At 35.4% G+C, this 25,571-nt stretch overlaps 1 protein-coding gene across 5 annotated transcripts in view; it reads right to left on the bottom strand.

Annotated features, from left to right (window-relative positions):
- Positions 1 to 25,571, bottom strand: part of Rdl (Resistant to dieldrin) — a 77,163-nt gene that overhangs the window by 38,636 nt on the left and 12,956 nt on the right. For all 5 annotated transcript variants that reach the window (XM_029316763.2, XM_029316767.2, XM_029316764.2 and 2 more), the window contains exon 2: positions 2,825 to 2,922. In XM_029316763.2, the coding sequence (XP_029172596.1) occupies positions 2,825 to 2,922 (98 nt within the window). The remainder of the gene's footprint in view (positions 1 to 2,824; positions 2,923 to 25,571) is intronic.

The following is a 25,571-nucleotide window of genomic DNA, read 5'->3' on the forward strand; positions in this document are numbered from 1 at the left end:
CGCGTGAATGCGAGTTTATTTGTTGCAATTTTTCTGAATCTGCGAGACTCTTTTAATACGGACGCGAAAAGTTGTATTGTGTTTATTATTACATCAAGCTAGTTTATGGAGTGCAAACATTTCGAGTTTCTTGTCACGTATTTTGTTATTTTACATAGGCCTTGGACGGTAGAACTGTTTGAAAATCCGGCTGCGCTCCGAAGAATATCCGATGAAGCGTCACGAAGAGTCAAAGAGAGCAACGCGACTGTTTATCCTATCCATAGTATTCTTCTGCCCGTTTTCCGTAATGTGTTCCCGTACATAGCGTACAATCTAAATTTTAAATGTTAAAAACTCGTATCTCTCTGGCGTGTATCGGGCATGCGAGGGAGACGCGGATATCGGCGATTCGAATCGAGATGATACGTTTACTGCTCCTTTTTTGCAATCTATCGACGAGTAACCTATATACGTGATCCCGCGGAAAAATGAGACGCCCGTTTTTCACGTTTGACAGTTGACCCCGAGTTTATTTGCGCAGTAAATTATTACCAATGCATTTTTCAGACTTTTAGTTGGAATAATCAAGATAGACCGTGTTTTCGGTGTTCCAGATCAATTTCAGATCAGTCAAGGCTTTGCCTTCGTCCTCCCACTTGAAAGCTCATTGATACATTTTTGATTATTACAGGCTGCGCGGAAGCAATTTTCGGATTTTACACATTGAATAAATTGAATAATATTTCTTTAATATAGAAGCGGTTTGTGCATATTTAACATAGTTACATGAAATGTATGTAATTAAATGATAATACGCCGACTGCGTGTTTATTTTATTTTACCGCGCGCTGAGAATTCGCAATTGCAGTACATATAATTTTAACTTTACACGCTGCATATGAATTGAAGCTTTTAATTATTCGGTCACCGCTTTTTTCGGTTTTCATATCTGACATATAGCAGTAATTATAACTGCGAGCAAAAATACATTTCGAATAAATCAATGAATATCGGCAAATATTTTTAGTCTCGTCGAAAACGATTGAACTAAAATGATGAACTAAAATAATTCTCGGTCAGTCAAATCCCAAATCCTCCTTTTGGGAGAAGAAAATGGAAACGGGGGCGATATGCGATGCACCGGAGGTGTCTTGATTCACACGAAGAACCAAAAGTATGTGGATCCTGGAATAGAATCTAGGACAAGAAGAGAGAGGATGGGATGGTGCAAAGACTCGAAGGTCGAAATCAAAGTCAAAATCATAATTGACGGCGAAAGATACAGAGTGTCTATGCAGTCGGCGTGGAGATGCCGTTAACGGTAACCCGTGGCAACCCGCGGAGCGTCCCAGCATCGATCCGAGTTTTATCGAAGCGTTCCAGCCCCGCCCAGCCACCACGAGGCCACTCTCGAAAATGTGTCTTTGTCGCGGATTGAATTGTCGTCGATATACATGAATCATAATAATCGCAGCGCCCCTTCTCGACATCGAAATAAATAATCGGCCCGTCAGGTTGAGCCTATAAATGAAACGAAATGCGCGGTGACTTTTTGGCCTATACCGAAAGTGGGACAGACCGTCCATCGGCAAGCGCGCTAATTGCTTCTAACTGACTGTCAACTCTCTGGCGAGCGTCATGCTCACTCGAAACTGGCCTAATGGCTCTTTAATATTCCCGTGTTTTATAAGCATCCCGTTTATTCGGCCGCGAAATCGCATCGCAGAGCCCGCGGTCGATAACCACCTGGCATTTATTCAAAGCGACCGTCTATCATCGCGAAGGTCTATCATCATTCCGTACCAATTGCGTGCAAACTGCGTCTCGCGCAAATCGTGTCAAAAGTAAAATTTAACAGAGAAAACATTCCGCTATTTTTTAAAATTTTTTATTTTTACTTTTAGAATCACGTTTCTGGCCTCCGTCATGGGATACCGTGCCCGCGCCGTATCGCTTTATTGATATTTTTTTTTTATTTTGATAGCTATGCGTAATCGAGCCGCGCGCGATAAACTGCAAATTACTCCTTTGTCGGGAAAAACACGATGCGAGAATCGCGTACACGTGCTGCCGCGCTGTTCCTGTCAGACTTGTTTTATGGAAGCGGTAGTATGCTCGACAGAGCCCGGCGTTTTTGTAGGATAAACGTGGGAAGTGGTAAGCGGCGTCAAAAATATTTCCTGGAGCGTTTCGTCGAAGCTTTACTACTGTGTCGCGCTATTGTTGCACAGCGATTCGAAAGCTCGCGCTTTATATCTTGATTTATCGCGCATCGATCTCGTGTGTTAAAATTTTTTTTTTTTTTTCGATAGATCCTCTCTGTATGTATATATTTATTCACTCTCTGTCAGCGTACTTCTTCAATTTTTTTTATTTCAGCACTGCATCAAGATGGAATACGATGCCAGTTATTTTTTTTTATTTTTTATTTTATCCGAGCACACGTAAAAAGCTCTTTTCTGCGCTTGCAGCGAACGAAGTGGAATTAAAAGACTCGCCATATTCTATTCTCTCGCTAATTGATTGAATTTACCAGTATGTCAATATTTGGTCTTTTTCGTCATCAAACTTTCTTAATTTCGTTGGCTGCAAGGTAATGTTTTAGATTCACGTAATAGTGCAACGAACATACAAAAAAATGAGACGGAGAACGCTTTGCGCAAAACTTGCTATTGTATTATTTTACGGTCATGAATTAATCGAAGTTAATCGACGTCAATCAGATAATCACATTGAACGTATGAAATTGACAAGTTTTGCGCACGATATATAAAATCCACGCCACAGGGTGGTTGAATGATCTCGGTTATCGAAAAATGGGAAAAATCAAATCCCTACTCACCTCCGTAGTTCGGCCTTACTCTTTTATCGTAACTGATGGAAAAGGAGTCTAGTATCGCAGAAATGTTCACGTCGCCCAGCATACTGCCGCCGCCAGTTCTGCAAAGAGACAAAATTTATCTTAAATTTTCTCTATAAAAAATAGTGCTCTAAAATTACAATAATTGTTTATATAAGTTTTACATTATTTATAAAATTTATTTACATCTAATGGATGTTTCTTCAGTTAAATTAATTGGAGTATGATTGAAAGAATTTTTTCCAAGTGCAAAAAATATTCCGTACCTAATTCTGCATAATATTATAACAGTAAAAGATCCCTGGATAAATACCTTAACATATATTATAACGTTGCACGTAACAATATTATTTTTAGAAAACTTACTTATCTTAAACATTTTTCTTACGAATAATCTACAAATCCTATTATTCCTATGACATTTTGAATATAAATTGAATAATAATTGCAAATGATTGTTTCTCATGAAATCGGCAACATTAAGATAACTTGCTATTGAATTTCGTGGTATATTATCATCCCGAATTCTTGAACCGATATAAATACTGGTATAATATCTTCCGAAAATAAGTTCGAGAGAAGATATTGTAACAGTCTGCATGACATACACGACCGCGAGAAGTAGATACGTCCGAAGATTCGAGACATAAAGTGCAGGGGGTCTGTTCTTGACTTAACGGGTCAGTAGATACAGATGGCCTCGGTCAGCCAAACAAACGGCCCTTGAGTCCGCGGGCTGATACGGTTCCGCATTACCTACAAGAGAGCCCCGATCTAATGGTCGCAACGGCGCGGCGCAGCAGCCGATTCCTGTTACGCTAAGTAGAGCAGCTCGGCCCAAGAACGTTTTCCGCTTGGCTCAGCGGGCTGACCAAGATCGCACGTAATCACTTGGCGCAGCATTCCCGAATCACGCGAAGCCCCGTGTGCTGACGACCTTGGTCGGATCACGCAATATCTTTGCTTTGATATCCGCAGATCGCATAGTCGCACGCGCGAATCGTTAAAAATTTTAATCGGAACGAGAAAGATATACCCAGGAAATCAAATGAGTTTCTGAAACTTTTATTTTGCTCGCATCGCAATGCGCATTGCTTTTTATTTTTAAGCGATTATTTTGTTATTCTTTGATGTGAGCGAAATTTAATTTAACTTTTAGAAAACGGTAACCCTTTGATTTGACAAGAGATACCGTTTATGTCAATCTATTTAAGCATTTATGTATATATAAGATCAATTGAAATTACTGTGGCTTTTATTATAAGTATATAAATATAAAGTATTGGTCAAACGATAATAGACAAATGGTGTCAAAAGGAAATAATAATGAGAGTATTATAACACTTTGGTACCAGGTCGACAACATAAATTTACTCAAACTTATTATTTGCTTTGATAAAAGTGTGATTTAGTTTCATACATAAATATCACCTGATAATAATCTGCTTGTGTAAATTAGGCCGTTAATAATACCGTGAGTGTTTGATTAGTGCGTTACTCTCAATTATTAAACAGGGTAGACGCAAGAAAAGCCTTGACCCTACAATCATGTGTACATATGAGTCAGCAGAATGTTCGAGACACAGTGTACCTATCGTACATCAGTTTGCGCGCATAATCTTACAATGAAAGCAAGTAAAGCCGGCGAGCTTGTAAAGTGTTGCACGAATTAGACTAATCAAGATCGTGTGCATGTTTGCCGCGTTCTATTCTACTGACCAAGATTCCGAGCGTGAGTTATGCGATCTACAATGTGTCCCCGTGATTAGGTTCACGGGATTTCGTAATTAATTATAAATCAAGAAAATAACCGCTGTCCAAACACTCTACTTTTCAATTCAAAGTGGCAAGCTCGTTAGTAAAAATCCCTTAAAAAGTCATCATTCCGTATTCACTCGCTTATGCAAAACAGAATCATTGCAAATTCCACAACTATTATGGAGGAGCTGTAAAAAATAGATACTAAAATAGCCACTAAAATAGGTATCAAATAAACAATTCATATTTGGTTTTGATGAATAATTAATAAATAATAGGAAAATCAATGAAATGATAAAATAAAAAAGAAACTGTGTGTTAAATGTAATAGAAGAGAAGAAAATAATGTTATAATCGACTCGATCGATATATCGTATGATGAGTTGCTTCTTTGTAATCCGCTGTCAATTCGCGATTTCACCATTTCTTTCATAACAAATTATAATGTTTGTAAAGTACTTTGAAATAAGGTATCAGTAAATGAGCGAAGCGTCGATTGTTCATAGCGTATCTGAGAGGATTTTATTGAAGATCTTTTTTTTTGCAACCACTATAATTGAAGTCTCGCGAAACGATATCTCGCAACGAACAAGATCTCGCTACCAAGCTGTGATAATAGGTCAAAGGTTAAGCGTATTGATTAGACGCAGATATCTACTCTGGGAACAAGGGTGCGAATAATACGATGTAGATGGTATCGTGCAGATACGCGCGCAAAAATATAGATAGACTATTTCTCCGAAACTTATCACGAAGAGTCGACTTCATTTCCGCAAAATTGTTGCTTAGAACGCTTCCTGTTAAAAAATAGCATAAAATATTCTTACGAAATTATTAATATTACAATTGAAGTTAATTAAAGTTAAATTAGAGTAAATTTTTCTGTTAAAAAAAAAGCAAAGAGATGTGCCGTATAAATATACATATACTTCTAAATATATCGCATTCATCGCGTGTATTCGCATAATTAATTTTGTTAAACGTCATGTCAAGTATATAATAGCATTCAATTTAAATTAAAATTTTATTTTCGGCTTTCTCAACTGCGATATCCTCCTATCACTTTCGTCAAGATATGGTGAAAGCTTTGCTACAAGCTTTTTTAATTAACTTTGAATCGAACGATGTAAATCTTTTTTGTTTAATTGAAGGGAGGAAAATGATAAAGCATCCTCTCTGTGTAAAAAAGAGATGACATTTTTGATTGTTTGAAATATTTGAAAAATATTCTTTGAGACGGTTTTTTAATGTTTACGGGATTTCGCGGATATCTGTATTTCAGACGAAAGAATGCGGGTCTCTTTCACAGATCTTCAGAAAGACCGTTGGAGAAATGTCATACTATAGTTAAGCATTTCATGCTTCATTGCTTCAAAAGCGTCGCTATCCGCCAGACAATATTTTCAGAAGCTCATCCGTTCTTTAGATCTCGCGGAAAGTCTCTTTTCTGCTTCGTAGAAATCCATTTTTCTCACAATTTTCTATGTGTATTGTCTCGAATTATGAACTGAAACTTTAATGTTTTCACGTATAAAGTTCTATATACATATAACGCGGAATTAATGATAATTACGCCAGACAAATCTGTTTGACCGAAATTAGGTTGATTGATAATTCCGTATCGAGCTTTAATCAGAAATTTTGATAAACGGGAATTTATTACTGCCACTCTCTCATAATTCTCTAATGTAATCAGAAACGTGTCATATATTTAACAGATAATACAAGATAACAGAACATATTATAATTAATAAGATAATGTAATTTACTTGATAGATTCATCTTTGTGATCACGATGTCTATCAACTTGCCATTACCGTAATTAATAATGTCACGTTAATTTTGCTCGATGTTCGCGAGAGCAAGTTGGTCGCACAGAGAGAAATAATCGCGGCGCAATTGTACGGACAAACTGATTTAATAGTATTACCGCAGCACAGTCACGTGGTGCGAGCACCGAAGAAAAATAGAAGACATTACGGTGGCCGAGTCGGTCACCGTAATTGAAAGTCTCGTAAATAAGAAGGACTGTCCGAGCGGACGAAGATGCCTCGAATTTCAATCTCTCGGATTTCCAAGAGCTCTTGACCCCCGACTCCTAGATTTCTTCTGCTCACGGGCGTGGTGTCCTTTTTCTTCCCTTCTGCTCCCTTTTCATTCACCTTTCGTCCTTTTGTCCCCGTGTTTCTCTTATTGTTAGTTTTCCGACTCGTTGCAATTTTCCTTGTTTTTAAGAAATGATGAAAAACACATCTCACAAATTTTCTCTAGGAACTTACGTTTATTTCTAGCTCGATAGCTTTGATGTGCTCACGGGCAACAACTCGCCTTTTCTTTTTTTCCCCGTTGCCTCTTTTTAGCAGATTCAAAGAGTGACGTATAGAATGCAAATGTACTCGAGCATTACTTTGCTTATTCATTATGTGAATTCACTTCTGTTCTGATTTACGATTTTGTTTTAATGATTATCGAATGGAAAATGTATATAATTAGTTTTACATATTTCGTATAAAAATTCAACATATCACTGTCTGATTATAATCGATTATAAATTATATTTTTCAACACGTAATTTTAATGATGATATTCTCATTAAGTGTCACAAAGTCGTTAGAAAAAAGTTTAATTCATGTTCGTGAAATATTTGCAGATATATATTTTGTCACAATAAAGATAAATAAATGTACACGAAAATCATCTCATTTTTTCCGGATATTTCAGGAAGGTAAACCTTTTTGTGACAAGGGTGCTTCCGCCGTCCTTGTTTCCTGGCATTTAAATTAGCAGCGATTCGCGTAATTTATTTTCAGGCTAATGTCAAACAACTGCCAGCAACTTTGTCGACATTGTCGACCATGTCGAGTGGTTGGGCGTCTTTAAAAGGCGGAAGTCTCAAGGCCTTTGTAAGAGTCTCTTCTTTGTAATTAAGAAGTTATCGACTACGAGATGTTGTATCGGTCTCCCTCTTCTCTGTCGATCTCGTTCTGATTTTTCGCATCTTTGCCTTTTTTCGTCGTGCTGTTCTCAATCCCGGGACCAATCCTTCTTTGCCAAACATACCGCGTTTGCGCAAGGATTGGTTATGAATTATTCATGATAAAGAGCGAACGGCGAGCGAACGGATTGTAGATGAAAAAGCGGTTTTATATACCGGACGTTATATATAATCAACGAGAACCGATTGCATGAACAGTTACGTTTTTCAGTGTGATTTACGTTAATTTTCGGCGCCGATCTACCGCTGTGGAAGAGTCAGGAAGTCATAAGTATGCGAGCGCGTCCTTCCGGTCAGAGCCGCGTGTTTCCTTTTTATCGATATCACAGTTGGGAACTTCTGCGATCTCATATTTCTCTGTCTACATATAATTTTCTCTCTCCATATCTTTCTCTCTCTCCCTCTCCTGTTCATTCCCTCGATAATAATTATTTATGCATGATTTCGACTCTGATAAAACTTATCGGCTTTTAATCGAGAATTTATGAATTAATGATATCAAGTGGGAATAATATGATAATTAATACAAATAATTGTATGCGGAAATTAACCAGTGAATTGCGTCGTTAGAGATTTTATATAGGAACTTTAATTACTATTAAATCTTTTTAGTATTAAAATCTATCGACGTGCTTATTTTTATTAACGCAAAGTATACATAATTTTATCGCGCATAAATATGATTACATTTGCAAAATCATTCTTTACAAAGTCTTGCTTAAAGGATCTTTCGTAGATTTTCAAAAATAAATCGTGACATTTGCGGGGAATCGTTCGATCATTTCTCAAAGTCAGCGTATTATCGGACTCAGAGATTGGCATTTGCCCCCTTTTGAAAAGAGTAAAAAAATTAACCATTTGCTCTCCTTTTGAATAAGCACTGGAATTATTCGTATATTTAATATAAAAAAAGTAAAAATAATAAAATAACAAAAAAATTAAACTTAAAAAATTAAGAAAGAAAAAAATGTTAATTATGCCTCAGCTCCTTGAAAGAAATCCTGTGGACGCCCATAATAACTTATATTCATCACGGAGAATATTATTTTCATACGAGAGGCTATAATAAATAACGCGTGTAATGGGCCTAGAAGATCGGTGCGACACCAGGTCAGATAAAAATGTGAAAAAAGCAGCAAAAGAATTCGAAATAGGACGCGGCCGATAGCGAGCAGACATCCATTCGATCGTAACGCCGCCGGCCTGCGAGATATATTTGACGATGATACCCGGGGATGATGATGGACCGGCGGATCCATTTGTCACTGTCTGTAAAGCAAGCCGTCGCCCATCTCATCCTCTCTTGCTCTCCTTTCTGCATGCGCAAACTTCTTCCACGCCGTCGAGCTTTTGCCAATACACAAAAATCTTGCGAATCATCGGCGCCCGATCGATCGCACACGTAAGCGAGATTGCTAAAACCATACGTGGCAAAAACAGAAATTTCATCGAACAACGACGTTGTTGATCTCTCGAAGGTTGAATATACTTGGAAAAAAAATGTCCATGGTTTTACTTACGTCAATTCAGTAGAAAGACCCGGCTACTTTTTCATCCTCCTTTATTAAATGACAGACGTGACAGTTAGATGGTATCAAGTATGACATGAGTTATTATAAAAGAAATAATTATTGCGAAACTTCTTAAAAAATAACACGATGAAACATTTCTGTATGTAATATTAGGAATCGTTTATGTTGAAAACAACGTAAATCCAAGAGAACTAGAATTATTAACTTTTATAATAAATAATTCATTCGATGCATTAGATATATATATATATTTTAATGTGCATAATATATAAATAGGATCACGACATATGAATAGTATTTATGTAAATTTGCGCGATTTTCATGCATATTGTATATTAATGTTTTAAATATAATCCATTAAATATGTGTATTTTCGGAAATTATAGACTTATGTTGTTTTCAAAATGATCGGTTCGTTTATATATGCGCTACGTGTATTATCTACGTAGTTCATTCTATTATCAGTATCCTATGTATATAATTTAATATGTAATATATTTATTCACATGCCTGCGAGCTAAAGAGGATCTCTAAAAAAGAATTAATGCGCTCCAATTAATCCGCGAACGATGTCAATATAACGATGCCTACGCACATTATACACAATTCCGACCTTTTCCGTTGATTTTCGTTCGGCTCCCATTAATTCGGCCGTTCCTAGCGTTTCATTAATTCTGACCTTTCGACACTGATCAATATCAGCCTTTCGGAAAATCGGATTATCACGCGTCTTGCCTCCTGTGTCTTATTTTAGCCTCGTCTCTATTTTATCCTCTCTCTAGCTCGAGGCTTCCTCTCGCGCAGCGTTCTTCGATTTGAAATTTAATCCTGCCTTTTCGCGTAGGTCGCATAAATTTCTCGTCAACGCCAAAGAGGATTGTGCGTCGAATCTGTTCTGCGTAACAGATTTTCTGGAAAGAGTGTGCACGTATATATGTACGTATAGGTTTATAGCCAGATGTATAGAAGGTGAACGCGGATTCAAATGAGAATGTAAACGGGGGCAGCGTTTCGCAGAAACACACGTCGCGCAACACCGGAGTCGATGGGAAAACAGAGAGCGCAGCATCCGGCAGGGGTGGGTTATCGACGCATTTGTGTAAGCTTGTGCGCGCGAATCTGACGTCATTGGGCACCCCCTGACCCCTCTTCTACCCTCTCGGTGTGACGCCCTCTATGTGGGTTATGACGACGATAGGGAATACGTGGTCGCTTTAACCTCTCGGTTGTGCATGTATGTTCGGTTCATGGGACCTTTGGTTTATGTCGCACAAACACGCCGTAAAAGAGGATAGATAAGACCGTGTACAAAAATTTCAAGAGAAATCGGAAACCTTTCAAATAATAAAATTATCAACGAACAAAATTATTGCAGTGTGACAATTGTCATTTTATGCATTTAATTCTTTATTTTATTAATCATATCTTTATTTTATTAATCATTGCTCTGATATTCTTTTTTTTTATTTTCTATCCATTTGAAATGTGGGTTATATTGTCTAAGCTCTGTACAATATTTTGAGCTTATTTTCTCATCTAATGCTATATGCTTTATTTTATCGTATGTACAATGTGAGTTAACTTTGCCCGTGAGAACAGCAGAGAGAACGATACGAGACGATTCACCATTGAAGCCCAGCGTCGTTTACGGGCATTGAACTTTATTGCGAGTGTAGGTGGAGGCAGGTTTAATCGAATAAGTTGAGGTTTTTGCCGGGTTCTCTGAAACGATGCAAGGAAAAATGACATTGCGAGTGCTCGAGGCAGCTATAAAGAGATAAAATTTCTGAAAGTTAAGTGAATTTCGGACGTTTTGAAAGAGCAATGGCGAAGAAAAGAAAATTGTTAATAATATTTCTTGGCATCAGAAACAAATTGTTACAAAAAAGTTTTACAATTAACATGTGCCATTTGACATTAATATTCGTGGTACTTTAAAAGTAAATCATCAATGAGCTGAAAAAAGATTAAATGTGTTGAGTACATTTTTATCGATTCATTTTTTTCTAAAAAATTAATACTAATATAGGTAATTTATCGAAATATATAGTAATGTCTATAGTAATTTAAAGAAACTATTATAATTTAATCAAAGTTTTTCATTAAATTAAATTTTTTTAGTTAAATTAGATCAGAGAATTTTCTTTTTTACATCAAATAGACGATTAGTGAAATTCCTGACGTTAACGTTTTAAATTTTTATATACTTTCTGTAGAGATTAAAAAAGTATTATTTTGTGCAGTTATTTCTACTTCTCTTGCGTCATCCGACAGCAAAATGTACCTTTTTGAACAAAAGACTAATTTGACCCCGACTGATGGACCTCGTGTGTTTAATTTGTCTACTTTTTTCTACGTGTATATTCTTCTTTCTAGCCGAGAAGCGAAGCCGCGCGTGTAATCTTTCTTTCAACCGTGTGTTCCTTGTTTCTTCGTGTGAGATCTGAGAACAAACGCGGCGCAGAGCATGCCGAGACAACCACTTCCGGTATTTAGGTAAGCGACGAGCGCGGACGTGAAGCTCGAGAGAAACAAGGCGTTCCCATTAAATGCGACGGCATACGATGACGTTTAAATCGCTATCAGCGTTTCTTTAGCTTCATTGTGTTAGTTCCGTAATAGTCGACGATGCCGAAAGAGACGTATTTCCCATTGGAACTACCGAGAGAGAACTTCCTGCTTTGTCTCTGCTAACGTTCCTACGACACGAAGGTTTCGCCTAACGAAAACAATATTGGTTGCACGGCATAAAGGTTTTATCGTTTCATGGCAGTCATTATCGCGTAAATATGAGCCCAGCAATTTCTCAGATAATCAACCTCAGATGATTGGTCGGAGTCATTTAACGTTTGATATCAGATCGCAATCCCTCTCGAGATATTCCTCGAGAAAATGTTTATATACATATAATTTTGAGTCTTGTTGCATGGCATTTGGACACAAATACTATAGTGTACCTAAATTATTCTATTCTAAAAAAAAATTATCAGGAATATCTGCACTTTTACTATTCCGAATAAATTCGTTGAATTTCCTTTAATTTGTAAGGAATACATTATAATATGTATGTATATATAAATAATTATATTATATCATAATATTATTGATATCTACTGCAGCCACAAATTTCAATGATTAATGTAAATTCGTCACAATCAGTCATGCAGCAACCAAATGTATACCACATACGTGAATCCAATATTTTCATTAAATACTAATGAAAATATCCGGAAATATTCTAATGTATACACATATACATATATACATATAACGCGTACAAACATACAATGAATCATAAGATCGCAGATGTCAGTCGTAATGTCATTTCACGAAGATGTCGCGAAAGATGTCGAAGAATGAGGACGAAGATAAGGACAAGAGTCAGATAAGGGACTCATTAAATGTCGACATCCAAGCCTTAACAAACAGATCTACAGCTCAAGAGTTACTGCAGAAATTCTTGCGCAAGTACGATTACAATGGGGTGCAAGTTGTTCACAGCCTCTTCGCGCGCGCATAAGCGCGTATATTATTCATGCATAGGATGAGATGCTTGTCATTTCTCTTTCCTTTTGCCTCTGCTTTTTCAGTTAGTTCACTCGACTTGTACCCTCTACTGGTTTGTTTTCAGTAAGTCAAATTAATTGACTCTTATGTCTAATGACATTTGTAATTAGTAGAATTTCTAGTACTAGCACTTCGATGTTCAAACTTATGAGAGTAAATTTTCTAAACTAGATTTCTCTCTTAAAACCCCTTCTATATGCAATATTAGGAGAGATATTTTTCAAATTTACAAATTTATAAATTTTGTGATTGAAATATTACACACACATTCGCATTTTAAATATTAAACATTAATTTATTTACGATATATTAATTTTATCAATTAGTTTTCCGCAATGCGCAACGCTAATTTATAGTACTATCGTATTTAATAATTAAATATCAATGTTTCAATATAAATATGATTAATCCCTGATGAGATCAAGAAAGGGAATAATACAATGCTTGTTAATATTCCAACGAATAATATTGTTATGCTTTATATATAATTATTAATATTATCGATAACATAACTATTAAAACGTTTGTGCTTAATTTTAATTATTAAATTGTGTACTATATATTTCAATTATTATACGCTTGAAAATGTACATATAAAATCATATAATATACTTTTATTGAAAGCAGAAAATAATTTTACCATTTATTTTGGTCATTAATGACAAAAATTAATCCCGAATGATTAGGAAGAGTTATTGTGTAACAATTCGCAAATAGTTGTAAAGATACTTTTCATAGACACAATATAGAAATAATAATTAAAACACTAAACAATATAAATAAAAAAATAATTTTAATCAATAATTCGAGTCTCGATGCCTTTCATTAATAGTGTGGCGTAGCAAAAATGAAATAACTTTTTAAACATAAATGAAATTATTATCGACAACGTGCTCGGCTTCTACAGGGACCTCGCGGCGACGATCGCGATAAAGACGTCGAAGCTTCATTGTCTTCGACACTATTCGTCCTGCTTTTCGCCGCGAGCTTGCTCCTAGTTATGAATGTAAACAATGAGGCTGTAACATCCGACGCGAATAACCGAGATCGAAGATACAAGCGGAACATAGGGGCGAGCCTCGATGTTGACGACAAAGACGTCGTTCTCCATCGTCTTTATTGCCACTCGTTGCCCTTTTCGTCCCGTTGCGGCGTACATACGTGCGATTACGAATGTCGACGATTAACTAAGATCCTAGATAAACGTGTCCGACGGCAATGATACTTCGTAGAGGTATATCTTGTAGACGACGACGACGACGACGACGTTTTAGCACTTTAGCGGAACCCATCGCTTTATTACAGATTCACTGTGGGCTTATCTGAGGGACACGCGATGCTCTTGGGAATTCAGACAATAAGCTATTGAGCTAGAACGCGAGAATAAGATATATATATATATATATTTATATATTGATTCTATGAGTAATTTAAATAAATTATTAATTAATTTTTGTATAAAAATTATGAAGAGACAACATATCACTTTACGAGTGATAAATTACTCTCTAATGCACTATACATTTTTAAAACTCCACTTTAAAAGAATTTACTTCGTACTTTTCTGTCTAATTATTCATTTGCTTCGAAGATACTGCATTTTATAAATTCCTTATTTCTTCTTGAAGCAAAATTAGCTCTTAGAGATAAGGAAAATCTCAAATCTATATTTAAACGTAGATTTTACGGAATTAACAATATGATTCTGTACTTTATAAATATATAAATGAGAGATTATATATTAAAAGTGATCCTTTTTTCCAATATAGCGTTATCTTCCAAAATATGCAAATGTAAAATATTCAGAAACGTATAAATGTTACTCAATATTTCATATTATCCGCAAAAAAAGATAACACAATAAGATAATTGATATAATTGGTGTAATCGACTTGATATACATAATTATTCATATTTTAATGTTGAAATTTAATTGAAGTAAATTCCAATCGAGAATCTTTAAGGTATAAGGATTTTTAAAAAATGTATCCCGATAATATTTAAGCATTGGAGACGGGCAAGATTTCTACGCCGCGGTATAATGCCAACGTAAATATAAAACGTACGTAATTATTGATTATGTGCGCTCATACGTACACGGCCGTAGATATTTTTAGTGTTAAGTGACACTAACTATAGGCACAGGATTTACTTAATGTAGTAAGGTTAACTATGATATTAACGATGAAAATATCGTATGATTCAGCTGGCTAAATCAAGCGAAACTTTCTTTACCATTGTCGTAAATATTAATCACCAGAAGATTAATTATCGAAGCGCGCAAACTTCAAAATCTTTAGAAAGAACAGATATTATAGATCAACAAAAAGAGAACGTAATTAAAGCGGATGCTGCAAAATATTGTTACGCATTTTAACCTTCGATTAAACAGCTCCTATTAATATAGGAGATCAAACTGATTCAGTGAATAGTTTTTATCAATATGGGAAAAGGATTTTCTATAAATAAAGCGAAAATATTGAGGAATAATCTGCGCCGTGAATAATAACATTAATATTTCTGTCGTTGTAATTTATTAATAGGATCGAATGATCCGTTCAAAGTAATTATACAATTTTCAGTTTAAAAATTAGTCTTAAAAACTTGATATCATAATACATTTTGAATTAGCTGAAATTAAAGAGGATTAGACGGAGAATATAATATATGTATAGACGTTGAACTCTGCCCGCATACACTCGATTCATAATTAGATCTCGTTAACTCCATTACGATTCATGGTCGAATTTCTTGAGCTTTATGCGACCCTTTAGTAGAAAATCCAGCTAAGTGTCCCTTCGCCTATACCGTACGAGAAACGAAGATTGCGGACGATTTATGGACTATCGCGCATCGCTGCCGCGATAGCTGGCTAACTGCAGTCTCATTACTTTTAATAATTAAGGCGCTGCATTCTCATTAACTTGGGTGACAATAAAATTGCGCCGCCGTTACCTGGCCGTTATTACGTAATGGAAATGTCACTGTAACCCGGACGAGGGAGAGCACGATGGGGAAAATGGGAAGGGAAAGGTTTGGAGAAGGGGAACTATTCTTGCGATTTATGCCGGCCTTTTGCATCCCGCGCAGCGTGCACCTCCGTTATTAAAGCCATTAAAGGTCGCGACCATAGCTTGCATAATTAACCAAGATCGATGGTACAAGCAACGACGTTTTCCCCGGTCGGTGGCGCTTCGACGATATATAAAAGCTTCTAATATTTTTTATTACGTCAATTACACCGGCTCCGATGTTTCTCAGTCAGCAAGTCTCTTCCCGCGGAGATCTCGTCTTTTTTCGCGAATTTTTCTCAGTGTTCTCTGTTAAACTTTTTGCCTTCCTGATTTTCTGCTCTTCGTCTTCCGAGCGCAGCCGAGTATTCGAGAGCATTCATAGCAAGTGAGGAAGGAATGCTCGTATACTTTGGTTCGCAGAGTGAAAAGACGGGAAGCTCGCATGATAAATGCTTTTAACTTGAAATCGTAAAAAAATTATATTACGCGTCTTTTCATAATTTTATATAACATACTTAAGTCAAACTGGCGTACCACATATATCTTTCTCCCCTGACATTTCCTCTTATATATATATATTGCATTTTTTCTAAACTGATATGGATAAAAAACATTTTTTTATCGAATAGAATAAATCACTTGAATAATTCGGTAGATATAAATAAAATTAATTAATTCACGTTTATAAAATGGATACGATGGGAGGAAGGGGCGAGATGGCACGTATTATCTGTCTCATTTGCTCGATAACACGAGCTATCATATCTACAAGGAAACAGATACTGGCTATTATCGTCGAAATATTGAATGCCTCATCTCTATCGATGCATATATAACGTTTTCAATGCGGCAGTAAATTTCAACTCCAATATGGCATCCTTCGTTCTTCCCCTACTTTTGGCCTCACTAAGTCTTCATCATTTCGCGTGACAGCGAACGTTATCAACGTTAATGAGGTATACGAGATGCATATCATGCCGTTTTATGGGTGCCTTTTTCCCGCTCACTTTATTATCTCGTTATGAACACGGTCTCGAGAGTAATAACTACAAATGCGTCTGCTTCATGAAATAAACGACAATTTTTTTTCATTTCGAGGTACATATCTCGTATATATCACGTACGTATTGCAGCATTTTTTATCATCGCTCCGTATAACCATATATATTTCTCCCAAGAAGAGCTGCCAGTTAGAGAAGAAACATGACCTTGTTACTCACAATCAGTTCCGCTTCTGACAGAATACGTATGTATATACCGTATACGGCTTTAATATCATTATATACCGTCGTTTTATCATTAGCATAATTTATGGCGACGTCAGACCATAAAATATCATCAGCTCGTGAGATTTACCATCCCGTGTGAGCTTTATAATTCAACGCGCGGTTTTTAATCTACATTTTTCGTCGCATTGATAATACCGAGGAGCGAGAAAGCGTGAGAGGAAAAAATCTCGGTTATATACGTATATAATGTAAACGGGCACGAACCATTTTTTATTAACGGTCGCGTTTGTTCGCGCGACGCGCAATAATTTCAACGCGGAATCGGACCCGCGAACCCGATCTAAAGTCCACGAGAATCGCATTAAGCCCGGGCGAAGAGGGACCTCGAAGCGAATCGCCTTGCAATTCTCTCACCAACACGATCAACGGGACGCGAACACGCTGCAGACCGTTACTATTACCTACGTAATGGACATGCCAGCTCCGAAAGCAACGAACGTTATTCTTACGCCGGCCTCTCACAGCCAACAGAGCGCGCACCTTTGTTATTAAGGTCTTTCATGACTGGAAGAGAACAAGCTAAGATTAATCGACCACCACTTTCTTTGTCTGCAAATGTGGTACTTGCTTTCACCATGCGGGCACGACAAACTTTGCGAGAAGATAAAACTCCTTCTGTTTTTAGATCGCCTCCTCCACTCGCTGAATGCTTATCCATGTATTTTTATATATGTATATTATATGTACATATATCAATTGTATTATTCTAGCAATTATTAAATTATTATTATTATTATTAATTTATATAATATTATATAAATTATTATTATAAAAAATTATTCTAGCAATTTTGCTAATATATATAAATTGTTAAATATTGTTATAGTTCTATTTCTTCTTGCTAAGATACTTCAATAATATAATTAGTATCAATAATTCTGAAGATTTTGCACAAATGTTTTTTTTTTTATAATTGACGTAATAAATGAAGGAAGAGAATCGCGTGGTGCGAATATTTGTTCGGCGATTTCGAAAGAAAATTGAGCGGCCATAAATCTTGTAAAACGTATCGCAATGAACATTCGATTCGGATCACATTGAAGTAAGAATAGCACGTGATAGAGATCAACGATAAAGGCGGACAACTGTTATCGGCGATAACGATATACGAGGCTTCGTAATGCAAGCCGGACACGCAAAATCGCGATAATTTTGTTGAGAATCGGTGAAAGTATACGCGATCGATAAGCAATAAGCAAGAATAAATGGAAATTGCAATTTCTTTACAAAAATTCTGCAAAAATTTTACGCACGAAAAAAGAATCAAATTGCACATGCAGTTAATGAGAATTATAAATGTCGTGGAAATCTGGCACGGATTTTAACGTTATATAATTATTCCAAAAATATATAATTAAAACACCTTTTATAACTTTATTTAAAAATACTTATTTGAGATTTTAATGAAAATTTCGGTGGAACGCGCAATTAATATTTTAATGGTAATTTAACGAATATAACTATACAAAATTTTTTAAGCAATATTGACTATAAATTTATTATTTTTTATATAAAAAAGTCAAGTGCTCTTGCTACAATTAAAGTTATTCTTATAATTCTTAAATATTTAATATACACAAGTATTTATTAAAATAGATATTTTTTCGTAAATTATTGTTAAAACAGAGTAAATGATTTCCAACTTGGGTAGAATTTTGCGGAGCAACAAGATTATCTCTTTTGGCGATTGACAAAAGTATCACGTCGTGTGATATTGTTGAAATGCTTCTTGAAACAATACTCTGGCACGCAATGGTTTTTATAAAGGAATTCATCGTTTCTATCATACAGAGACATTCGAAAGCGTCTTGCAAAGTTCAAGCCATTTGTGGGGCTGCAGTTTCACGTGAATGGTGTGTACCAAGACCTTGTCATAAAGTTACGCTTTATCGTGTTCCACGCCAACGGGAACGGCCCCGACACGAACGCGGCTTATGTCGATCTGCCAATCAAGAGTTCGACTCTTGGAAACGTGATGCCTTTACCTTCGTGCCAGGATGTACTGGCAAAATGAAATCGACTCGAACGATTCCTACGTCTTGTCTTCGGTTCACCTCGAGATATTCTACGAAGAGCTTTCCGATATCAATTTGTGTATTATTAGAACTCGCGCACTGCAACTGTGTTGCAAATTATTTAAAAATTCATTTACATGTCAATCCTCTTGTTCTTCGATATATGAAAAAAGGATTTAAATACATATCAAAAAGACCATCATAAAAATTAAGACAAATATACATTAACAATATACTATAAACAACAAAGTAATAATTATAATTTGGTTTTTATGAAAAATTGATAAAGATGTTTTAGATTTTTCGGAAGTCAGTGGAAAAGGTAAATTATTGCACAGACTTCTGATAAGTATACTCTTGCATTTATTTCGCGATTAGTTATAGTTTAAATTTAGCACGCAGATTTTTAGATTTCCTCTCATATATATATATATTACTGCATTTATTTTCATATATATTTTGTAAATTATGGAAAATAGTTATTTACACTGTCTTCGCGCGAAATTAGCGCAATACCTCTCAAGTGAGATATCCGTGATGTTGATCTTTTAATTCGTTTATGGTAAAGAGACCTCTGGAGATTATGTGTTACCGCAAACATACCTCTAAAGATAAACTCGTCAGAGATGGATAATATCATTTAACAAAGCTCTAATTACATAATCTTCACATATAAATTTTCTTCATTTATTATCTCTTTAGGTATAAATTGTGTAATAAATTATATGTTATTATATTATAGATATAACGTAATATTGCGCAGTTTCATGATTTAGTTCGTTAATCCATTTTCCATTCATTTTTACAAATTATATAGATATCAAAATTATTTAATATCTATAATATAAATAATTACAGATGTTGAAATGCTCGTTTTTATAATGAGTTCTTTTGGTCTTTTATGTATGCTAATTGGTGTGCATATATTGATATCTTTTCTTTAATATAAATAATTCTATCGAAATTTTCTCAATATTATAGATAACATTAATTTTGTCAGAGATGAGTCTGCTTTTTCACATGGAATCGAAAAAAATATCTCAATTGTAACGAGAATCTTGCGACGCATATTAAATTAAATTAAAAGAGCAGAGAAAACAACTGTCCCGTAAGTCTGAAAACAGATCTAAGATACGTGCGAAAAGTGACTTTGCAGGTAAAATATTGATGTTACAAATGCGTTATTATAGAGGATCAGGACTAATATTTGCATTCTATAGAGCGCGGTAGAAATTTCTGGTTATACGTGTAACAAACTTTGCCGGTAACCGTCTGTATCCGCGTGACTATCTGTCTGTCTATCGTCGTCGCAACATCGGTAATACCTTCCGGGGCCGATCGTCAAATCCTGATCGGGAAGTAAGGAGCCGTTTAACGCGCTTATGCCAAGTGCATCTCGCGCGCACAGAGAGAGATAGAGAGAGAGAGAGAGAGAGAGAGAGAGAGAGAGAGAGAGAGAGAGAGAGAGAGAGAGAGAGAGAGGCGTTGGTAATGCACTTTCCGATAATGCCGCTATCGATGTAATCGCGGTGCACCGGTGTCCATACGTGTCCGTGCTCACAGACAGGGGTGCTTACATGCCGACGAGTGGAGCGATGTGAGCACAGATGGGCGCACACAGGCAGAGCCGAGATTCACGGCTGCGACTGACTTATTATTCCGGATTACTCCGGTCTCTCCGTCGTACCTCCATCCGGTTAGCGAATGTGGATGAGCCATTAATCGCGTTACACGGAAATCCTGCGGTAAACGTCAGCGATTTTTAGGATCGACAGCTCGTAAATAACGCAGTTCGAAGTTCAGATTCCGGAAAATAGAATTAACTCTTATATACAGTACACTTCATAAGTTTGGAAACACCTTACATTTTACAGTTAAACAATCGTGTGGCAGCGATCTGTGTAGATTTGTTGTAATAAATCGTAAAATATTTAAATAACATTTTTATTTATGACAGATCGCTGCCACGCGATTGTTTAACTGTAAAATGTAAAGTGTTTCCAAACTTGTGAAGAGTACTGTATGCAATAAATAACAATTATCCATTTATAAGACTGTTTTTTATAATCACGATTAATAATATTTCAAATAATATACTAATAAAAAACATTCCATTAATTCCATTTATATTCTTGCATGTTACGAATATCTAATTAAAGAATATTTTTTTAGAGAATTTTTCTCTTAAATTAAGAGAATCATTTTGACAGATCTGTACAGATTTTTTGTATAAATAAATCATAAAATAAACATAAAATATTTAAATGACATTTTTATTTATAACAGATCGCTGCCATGCAATTCTTTAACTGTAAAATGTAAGGTGTTTCCAAATTTATGGAGGGTACTGTATATACATTCGCGCGATTGCAGAACAATAAGAGCAGCAATAATGAAAAAAGTATGTAATTTTAATTTTAGATAGTTAATTAGCGGTAAAAATATTTTACTTTGTAAAAATAGAGATCCGCCGAAGTTGAAGAAAAGTTTGATACGCGAGCAAAAAGTTGGATGAGCTTGTTTTAGAATAACGCGAATTTTTGCGGTCGTAAAAGTTTAACTTCACAATTGTTGAAACTCGAGTCTTTTTCTCATCTTAATGAGATTTTAATGATATAGCCATATTTAACATTTTTAATCGTACGTACATACATATATTACAGTGATAAACGATCGATTTATATTAGCGATTTTATAATTAAAGCAAGCGAGAGGAGGAAGGATATTTCAAGCAACATTCGCTTGCAAGCCACATTATTATCCAGACATTAATTAAAGAATATCCGGGTATCGATCATGAATATTCGAGGTGCGCTTAATAACACTCTGATTTTGGTACACGATATCGGTCTATGTACGTGGACTATAGTACAGATACATACGAGAGATGAGTTCCATATGCGACGGCGTTTGGATTACTCCGATTTCTCTGTTGTGTCCAACGAGTTCTATCCGGCTATCGGACGTGGATAAGGAATTAACTACGTTAACATGCTTTGTAAATGTGACATACGATTGATGATCAAAACAGATAAATAAAGTTGGACGATACATTTTCAATTAGATATCCGAATTAATTAGTCATTGATATTTTACTGGAAATCGAATATACGTGAGTGTTAAGGTTTTTCTAATGTAAAATGTTTAATAAATCTATGATTCAATTAATTATTTACTCGATGTATATGATTAATGTCTCATTTTCTCTAAAAAATGTTTTATTTATTTAAAAATGTACGAGTGTGTTATTTATATATTTTCTCCATATTACAAATTAAATATAAAATAAAGGTATTAATTTTATATATAGCTGGTGATCAATGTAATATTATAATGCTAATGATACTTAATTAATCACAGGATTCAGCGCGAATGTTACATGAATTTTAAAATATATCTCGCGCAATTATTAATGACTACAAACAGTAATTATAATACTGATTAACCGAACCCGTACGTGATGTACATACATCGATCATGCTATTCTGTAATAGTTACGTTTTGATTTGCAAACATGCTGCAGGCGTGTATGAAATACAAGTACACTTAGTTAGTTGGTGTTTAATATTAGAGAGTATACGGCTGTTTTACGTGCAGAAACTATCGATGCTCGGATTACTTCGATCTTTCCACGATATCAAACATCCGTACAAGTTTCATTCATTGCAAGGTTATTAAAATGGCTTTCGGCTAGATAGAGGTTTATCAGGAATATTGCTGAGAGACTTTGCGAGTCAGAGCATCGGGACGTGCAACGAAGATAGTTCTTGACACGAACAACGCGTACATATCCTAACTTTCCCATGAACTATTTCTAGAATGTTAACGTTGATTATCGATAATCCCCAACGTTTCAAACGCATGACGTTCTAGTTTTTCTCTTCATCGTTTTTTTCTCTTTATAATTACAGTGAACAACATTTATTTTTATTGTTAATTATCATCTCAATGAAATATCTGGAGACTGATATTACTGCGGGACATAAATCACGCTGGTATTCCGCAATCAACAAAATGCACGCCCACGTATTATAAATTATTTTTATTTCTAATATTGAAATATTAGTCATAAATATTCAAACATGGTTCAGCAATGATTATTGTTGATTCTTGGTGCAATTTATGGAGACGCGAGTTTCGGAATTTTGATCATGCATGTTGAAATGATGCATTTTCAACTAATTGTCGTAATTATCATAAGTGCAGCTGGCAAAGTACTTAACATATAACATATATAGACTTAATGTTGGACACGGTTCTAAATGCATACTAATTTTCGTTGATACAACATTGCTACAACATTATCTCATAACTATATATGATAAATAAAGTTTATGCAAATTACTAATTATTATTAATAGCATATGTATTATTCTAGCCGTTTCAGGACACACAGTAACTATGTCATTTCTAACTCTCATACTTAAAATCACACCGATGTTAAACGGTAATCATTTTATGTAAATGTTTTAGGAGTGACAAAGAGCCTTCTTCTTCCCTCTCTCCTTTCCCTAACTGCAGTTTGTAATATTCAAATATTAATCATGAATATTCAGGCTTCGCCTGACAAGGCTTGGCTTTTGATTTTCATCCGATGTAGAAGCTCCGGAGCTTCGTACGAGGGAATTTAGTCACACGTGCGGCAGTGGCCGACGCGCGGATTACTCTGATTTCTCCGTCGTACTTAATGCCTGTGCGAGATTCGTCCATCTACCAAACATGAAATTTATCACGTCGAGTCGCGCGGATGAGTGCATGGAAACGAGAATTGCTTTTACTCGAGAGAGAGAGAGAGAAAGAGAGAGACGGGATGTGGGTATTCGATTACTTTGTATTTTTGGGATTAAATCTCGGCGAAATTTATATATGAATCTGCGCTCTTAATCGGTCATTTGCATGTATCGATTCGCGACGCCGCGAATGGTCTATCGATCTAATGTTAACATACATTAGCATTTTCGTTCACTGAATTTATGAGGGCGGGAAAAAGTCACGATATAGAGAAAATTCAGCCTGCGTGCAGGCGTACTTATGATGGCCGATAATAAAGTAAGGTCGGCACGTCGTCGGTATCGTGCTGTTTCTACTCAAGGTATGCGAGTCGATCTTTGATCAGGCGCACGCGAACTCTCAGCTCTCAGAAAGTGTGCTAAAATCTAGCGTAGTAGATCAAGGGAAATTTCGAAACTATGTACTCGAGAATTGCTATACTATACTAAATGATACAAAATTTAATTATACACAGAATAACTTATAATATTATAATATAATATTATAATATCAAAATGTTGTAAATATATGTATAATGAAATAGTTATAAGACGTAAGAATAAATAATAAAAGAGAAAAACATATAACATATTTTTTATTAATTAAAATAATGTTGCTTTACGGAAAACCAAATATTTAGTCAGTTACTTTGTCAATTTGCTTTCCAAACTTTTAATTCACATGCGAATATATATAATTTTTCTGATGAATAATAAAAAAACCTTGACGCATTTTATGAAAGCAATTAATAAAATTGTAATTTCGTCAATGGTTTTCTGCGACAAAAAGAAATTTCGCCGTTCCATTATTTGTTCACATTTGTTTTCTTTTTATTTTACATTTCGCTACGTATCGTTTTTGGGGCGCGGAAGATTATTCTCATTTTCCTCGGATATGCACGCGCGTACGTGGTGTACATTTCAAATGATGAAAACGTAAAGTGTGTGTTTCTCTATCGCGTTAAAACCGGATACATCGAAAAATATGAAAAAGTTTTGCAAATTTGCGCGCAAAATTCAGTTTAGCCCTTAATTCGATGTTCTCTCTCCGCGCACGTACACAACCCCCGGGATTTTTCTCCCTCTCTTCGTATATTCCATCCCTCGATTTTGCTCGACTCGTGCGTGCTTGTGGTTGGCCCTTCCATCGACTTTCCCCGGCATCATTACGTACGCGATACTTCCGCTCGACGTGCTCGTTCTTTGTTGCGGTTGTTAAATAAAAATAAAAAATACTATCTTGTGAAGCTGTAATGCACATTGACGCAAGTCAAGGAGCAGAAATTTGCGAAAATGAAGCAATCGCGTGCGCGCAAGTGCCAGTTGCGTTTTGCAATACTTTATCTTACAATTAGAGTAAAATAAGTAAAAGGTGTATATACATAGACTATTTTTTCCTTATTACAAATTTTTGATTAAATTCAATTTTTTGAATAATATTATTAGTATTTTTTATTTATATGCATATTATAATATACGGTTACATTGAAAATTAACAGATTCTGACAAGCGAAAAATTAAAATAGCAGAAATGTCATGTCAATTTATTCTCTCCTGTTTAACTGAAATCTCTTTAAATTAGTCAAGTAAAAAGAGACAGATTATTTCTATGTTAAAGTATATGCATATTTATTTCTGAAGAAGGTAAAATTATACATGCCCTGTAAATAATCCTTGCTGTGCTATTTTATAATAATAACCAAGTTTTTAAAGGAATTTAATTAGAAATAAGTTAAGTTTAATAGTAAAGAAACATGAAATATTAAACAATTGAAAAATTCAGAACTCGG

This window comes from Nylanderia fulva, unplaced genomic scaffold, assembly GCF_048542155.1.
Source record: "Nylanderia fulva isolate GAGA-0341 unplaced genomic scaffold, ASM4854215v1 Scaffold5, whole genome shotgun sequence".
Taxonomy (NCBI): Eukaryota; Metazoa; Arthropoda; class Insecta; order Hymenoptera; family Formicidae; genus Nylanderia; species Nylanderia fulva.